Raw genomic sequence first — 6,582 nt, 5'->3', positions numbered from 1 at the left:
CTCTTTTCTGCTATCATTGTTAATGCTGCTACTACCAACAGGTTCACCATAAATAGTTATGTATCATCCCGAGGTCTTGAACTTGATTAGGCCATGTATTGTGGACACGATTGCTGCATTGTTTTTTGTAGAGCTTCTTCCAAAGATAATGTTGTATGTTGATGGAGCTTGTATGATTGTAAAACCTATCATTTGTGTATTTTTGGCGCATGCTTGATGTTCCCGTAATGTCAATTGCAATGATATTACTCCTAAATGCCATATTGAGTGTCCTACGAAACTTGTTAAGTGTAACTCAAGGTTTCTCTTTTCCTTTCTCATGGCCTCTAGTAGTTTGAAAAAAAAATGTTCATACATTATTTCCGTTGAGCTACCTTTGTCACAATATATCTAGTGAATACATACATCTTGAATGTGTCCATATATTAGGATTAGTTCATTTCTCCGTATTGGTCGCTCACGATTTTGATGTTTGGTGAATAATTTTTCCAAGGTTGTTATGCTGTTTTCCTCATTGCAAGTTTTCACGCGTTTTTTCTGTTCTTTGATTTTGGTGGTTTTTGTCAGATTGTCCTTCTGAGATGGTTTGAGACTCCTTTGTTCGTTGTCCCTTCCAGTTACATATTTGTTGGCAACAATGGTAAATTACGGTGTCCGGTAGATGGTTTTGTTGATGTTTGGTTATTTTATTGAGTTTTGTATTGCTCGTAAAGGTTACTTATTGCTTCCGTGAATGCTTCTCTGAGTATGATAAGACGGATGTCGCTAATGTTGCTATGTAGCCTTCTGGATGCCTAATAGCTGATTGAGAATGTCCTCTTCTAATGTACAAACAGGAAGACATGTGCAAAAGTAGACAAATGTTAGGTTAGAAAGCGATACTGAGGTAATGACCAATATATTGCTCTCAGATGTCAAAGTTAGATATCGAGTAGAGTGTTGTAAAATTGCTTAATGTGAGAAAATTCTACCTCTTTCCTTTGACGATGATCGGCTTTTATAGGTGTCTAAAAGTGTATTTGTTTAGGGTGTTACCCGGTTTATTGCATGATCCGTGTAAAGACTGTTATTTGGCTTGTACTGCTTCATATTTGTTTATTTTAAGGATATGTACGCTTGCACTTTTCCTGAGATATGTCTTTTTAGAGGTCTTTACTCGTTACGTGTTGTTGTTGACTCAAAGGTCGCCCTTGCGTAACTATGTTTACTTCTTTCCGATAAATTTAGAAGTTTTCAGGTCGTTAATTGCTTGTTGAACTGACCCTGATACACCATTACTAAGCAACCATTTTCTTTCATTTTCCGATTAATTACAGTGTATCATTTTTAACAAAAATCAGAAAAAAAATATATAACAGTTTTAATAGATAGGAAATTATTGTGGTGTGTTTTTCTTATTCTCAAGGAATTATTTGTTGCATTTTTTCGAGCACCGTCCTTTTTTAAGATTCGACATGTTTTAAATATAATAATTATTCATTTTAATATTATGTTGTGTAAAATTGACATTAAATTATTTATAATATAAAAATGTGTTTTAAATATAGTTTTTGTATTTAACAAATGTGAAACAGATTCTAATTTGAATCTCCCTTTACTAATAAAAGAGTAGTTCTTTTGCCATGTGTCACCATATTAGACCTCTTAATTAATGTGTTGCCACTTGTTAATCTATTAGTTCTCCATTTTAAATTTATTAAACCTCCTCGTTAATGTGACACTATTTGTCAATATATTTATTCTTTATTTTAAATTTTAAAATTTATATTATTGTTTTCATTAATTCACAAATAAAAAATATTTAATATATATTAAAAATCAATTTTACATATTTATTTGAATCAACGATTATAATTTCATATAACTAATAAAAATATCTTTTAAATTAATAATTTATTTATATAACTGATTAATCATTTTGAGTTTTTACTATAAAAGTTTGATTAATTTTATAATCGTGGTACCCACGGGTTATAAACTATTTAATAATATATAAATAATTAATTTAGTTATAATTTTATATTAGTTTTTTTTTTAAGTTTTTATAAAAAATATAAGGACTAATAAAAGCCCTAAATTTTTAACGCGTAATTGGAAAAAACTCTAATATTTTTTTTTATTATTGCTATGGCCATAACTTTCTCGTAAAGTTATCACTCTAGCCCACTTAACGAGTTTTATGGTTAACTTTTTTATAAAATCAGTCATAAAAAGTTCAAATTTGGTCCCTAGGTTTTTCAAAAATTTTACACCACATGGTTTTTAACTTTATTTTTTGTTTTTTGTATACTTTATTTATTTTTGGTTTATATATATATATATATATATATATATATATATATATATATATATATATATATATATATATATTATTTCCTTTTTTTATATAATTTATTTATTTTCATTTTTTTACTTTTTTTTCAACAATTTGATTTTTTATCCTTTTACTTTTTGTTTTCTATTTTTTTTTCCTATTTTCGTTATTTATGGTTTTTCTAATGTTTTTATTTATTTTGAGTCAAGCAAACTAACTTGAATTCAATATAAATTACTATAACAATTTTTTTATAGAGACTGACTATTATTATTTTTTTATTTTTTTTAATCTATTATCAAATTGAAAAATATTATCTTGAATTTAATCTATTGATATCATATATAGAAATATGATTTATTTGCAAGTTATATTACACATTGAAACACTAATTCTCAGTAAACAAGGTAATTTTTTTCAATTTTCATTTTTTCATAATAAAAATGTAATAACACTAAAGAAAAAAAAGAATAAAAAGAAAATAAGTTGGACTGAAATTACAAATATAAACATTATTATTTTATTTACTTGAATAAAAATAAAAAATTACAAAAAACATAAATTATCAAAAGTGTAATATACTCTTATATATTAATACATTTTATATCTCTTGAAAAAGGTCAACAAAAAGATAAAAATACAAAAAACAAAAAAAATCAAAAACAAAAACAAATAATTGGAAAACAAATAAAAAAAAAAGATGAAAAAAATAAAATTAATACGAAAAAACCTAAAAAAAACTCTAATATACTCTACATATACACTAAAAAATACAAAACAAAAGGTAAAAAAGTTAAAAAAAAATTGTTGAAAAATAAAATTAAAAAATGAAAATAAATAAAGTATATGTATAAAAAGAAAATAAAAAATGTACATATATATTTATAAAAAACCGAAAATAAATAAAATATACAAAAAACGAAAAATAAAGTTAAAAAATCATGTGGTGTAATTTTTTGCAAACCTCAAGGACTAAATTTGAACTTTTTAGGACTGATTTTGCAAAAAAGTTAACCGACTTAATCATGAAAGTCGTTAAGTGGGCTAGAATAATAATCCTGAGAGAAAATTGTGGCCATAACAATAATAAAAAAAAATATTAAGGTTTTTTTTCAATTACGCGTTAAAAATTTAGGCTTTTATAATATATTAGTCCAAAATATAAATAATGAAATAAAAAGTCAAATTAATTATATACAAATAATTATTTTAGTTATAGTTCTATAATAGTTTTTATAAAGTTTTTATAAAAAAGTATATACACAAATGAATAAAGTTAATATTTTAGATGTTGTTTTCGAACAAGCAAAAAAATACTAGAAATTGTACTTTTTGTATGGTTGGGATGGTTTAAGTTTTTATAAGGCTATTCGGAGTGGACGGTGGATTAGACGTCCCGATGTCCGGTGGTTTGGCGTCTCTATGAAGGCGGAGAAATACAATAGGAAAACTCGATTTTTTTTTTCTTTTTTTTTTCTTCACCACTAATCCACGGCTGAAATCCATTTCCACAAACTTAATAGGTTGGTTGTGAAACGGTAAACATCCACATGGTCTTCCTTTTGCATATAAACCACTAGTGAGGATAACCCCACAGCCTTAATGGCAATTTGCAAGTGGCAATCTCTTTGAGACTTCTTGGCTAGTCTACCCATATATCTGGTCCAATTACTCTCTTTTCTCTATATCTCGCCATCTTTCTCTTTTTTTCTCCTAAAACAATATGATAATAACAAACACTCAAGTAATGCAAGATGCGGCTCTCGCTTTTCTCATATTCTGCATTGGATTACAGTTAGTGGTATGCTTTTTACACCCAGAATCTCCTCCAGGCAAGTCTCTCTCTCTCTCTCTCTCTCTCTCTCTCTCTCTCTCTCTCTCTCTCTCTCTCTCTCTCTCTCTCTCTCTCTCTCTCTCTCTCTCTCTCTCTCTCTCTCTCTCTCTCTCTCTCTCTCTCTCTCTCTCTCTCAAAACACAGAGTCAGGATCCCGAAATGGATACGGAAATTATGCATACTTACTTAATGACTTATGATAAATTAAATATTGTGATTCACCTCCTGCGTATGCAGATGAAACCTACCTTGGGTTGACATACGAAGCCACCGATTTCTCTCCGGAACAAGAATACGATTACATCATTGTTGGAGGAGGGACAGCAGGTTGCCCTTTAGCTGCCACTTTATCTGAAAAGTATTCGGTACTTCTTCTTGAGCGAGGTGGTGTAGCCAATTTAGATCCGAATGTTTCATATGAAAATAACTCCTTAACAACCCTACTAACTGCAAATAACAAAGATTCACCTGCTCAAAACTTCATCTCTGAAGATGGTGTACTAAATACAAGAGGGCGGGTATTGGGAGGTACTAGTATGATAAATTTCGGATTCTACTCGAGAGCCGATGACTACTTCTACACAAATTCAGGTATAGATTGGGACACCAGTGCTGTCGAAAGAGCCTATGAGTGGGTAGAAGATAGTATCGTAACTCGTCCCAATCAATTAGGTAGGTGGCAAGCTTCCACGTTGAATGCGTTACTAGAATCAGGAGTTGATCCTGCAAACGGGTTCACCCTCGACCACCTTCAAGGCACCAAGATTAGTGGTTCGACATTTGATGATTCTGGAAGACGACATGGAGCAGTTGAGCTCCTCAATAAAGCAAACCCTGAAAACTTAAAAGTGGTAGTCCATGCAATAGTTGATCGGATCATATTCTCCACCTCTAACTCATTAGGTAACAAAATTTTCACGTTTTCGTCTTATATATTGATCTTGTAAAACTGAATAGATTATGTTAAGAAACTAGTTAAGTATATATCGACTCTAAATATTTGCTTTGGCTTCATGATGAATAGCGGCTACTGGCGTGACATACCATGATTCAAGGGGCACGAATCATGAAGTCCATGTACGAAAAAACGGAGAAGTGATTTTGAGTGCTGGAGCTCTCGGAAGTCCACAACTTTTGCTAGTAAGTGGTCTTGGGCCAGTTTCATATCTTTCTTCTTTGAATATTCCAGTTGTTAGCGACCATCCGTTTGTGGGGCAATTCATGGCTGATAATCCTCGCACAGGAGTTAATGTTTTGGTCCCAGTCATATTACCTGATGTAGGAGTAAGGGTGGTTGGGATAGCAAAAAGTGGCCCATACATCGAGTCTTCTGTAGTCCCTCGACTTACACCTTCGATAAACTTTATACCATTCTTGGGTTCACTTCCACCTTTAATTAACTTAAGTATAGTGATTATTGGTGGAAAGGTTACAAGACCATTGTCAACTGGCTCACTACATCTAATATCACCATTTGATGTGGACGTTAGCCCAAGTGTTCGTTTTAATTACTACTCTCACACCGAAGATATACTACAATGTGGTAACGCAGTTGAAGTACTTCGGAATTTTTTGCAAACTCGGACGATGGAAGAATACAAGTTTGGTGACATTTTTGGTGGAAAGGATTTCAAATATCTTGGGCCATCATTACCTGAAGATCCATCTGATATGGACTCCATTGCGACTTTCTGTCGTGAATCATTGTCTACATTTTGGCATATCCATGGTGGATGTTTGGTTAACAAGGTGGTTGATAGTCATTTGAAAGTTATCGGAGTTGATTCTTTACGAGTGGTTGATGCTTCAACGTTCTTCAACTCACCGGGAACGAATCCACAGGCTACACTTATGATGTTGGGTCGATACATTGGTGTGAATATACTTAACGAGAGAGCAGCAGATGACATACATTCTTGATCTCCATACAATTAAAGATGTAGTTCTTATATATTTGTACACCCTTCATCTGATCGTCTAGAACACATCCAACGTATTATTCTTCTGTATTATCCAACCCTTGTATTTGTTCTTGGCCTTATCCATGTATTTGTACTATATATTGTTTCAATTAATGAGAAGGGACGTATGAAAATTATAAACACACTACTAAAACCCCTATTTAATATTGCGATAGTGTTTTATTATTATTACTAGTTTATAATCCGTGGAAACCACGGTTATAAAATTAATTAAACTTTTATAGTGAAAACTTAAAATTATTAATCAAATATTTTAAATAAATTATTAATTAAAAGATATTTTTTTAATTATATAAAATTATAATTGTTAATTCAAATAAATATATAAATTATATCATCTTATAATTTATATTAATTTTATTGTAATGTTATTAATTTAATATAATTAGAGTGAGAAATTTAAAATTGAGAATTAATATGTTAATAAATGACATTCATTAATTAGGAAAACT

General features: G+C 30.4%; 1 protein-coding gene across 1 annotated transcript; it reads left to right on the top strand.

Moving 5' to 3' along the window:
* The first annotated feature begins 3,937 nt into the window (after positions 1 to 3,937).
* LOC111879508 (sinalpyl alcohol oxidase Nec3) lies at positions 3,938 to 6,252 on the top strand. The gene is made up of 3 exons (XM_023875974.3): positions 3,938 to 4,146; positions 4,386 to 5,051; positions 5,173 to 6,252. Exons 1-3 carry the CDS (start codon positions 4,038 to 4,040, stop codon positions 6,066 to 6,068), a joined length of 1,671 nt encoding a protein of 556 aa, XP_023731742.1. The 5' UTR covers positions 3,938 to 4,037; the 3' UTR covers positions 6,069 to 6,252.
* Positions 6,253 to 6,582: the final 330 nt, after the last annotated feature.

The sequence above is a fragment of the Lactuca sativa genome, chromosome 7 (assembly GCF_002870075.4).
Source record: "Lactuca sativa cultivar Salinas chromosome 7, Lsat_Salinas_v11, whole genome shotgun sequence".
Classification (NCBI taxonomy): domain Eukaryota; kingdom Viridiplantae; phylum Streptophyta; class Magnoliopsida; order Asterales; family Asteraceae; genus Lactuca; species Lactuca sativa.
This window is presented reverse-complemented; position numbering and strand designations above follow the sequence as displayed.

Excerpts from the sequence above, each read along its gene's own strand:
- LOC111879508 (XM_023875974.3), top strand. The coding sequence starts at position 4,038 with ATGATAATAACAAACACTCAAGTAATGCAAGATGCGGCTCTCGCTTTT. Across the intron at positions 4,147-4,385 it reads ACACCCAGAATCTCCTCCAG|ATGAAACCTACCTTGGGTTG; the intron begins GCAAGTCTCTCT and ends CTGCGTATGCAG. Across the intron at positions 5,052-5,172 it reads CTCCACCTCTAACTCATTAG|CGGCTACTGGCGTGACATAC; the intron begins GTAACAAAATTT and ends CATGATGAATAG.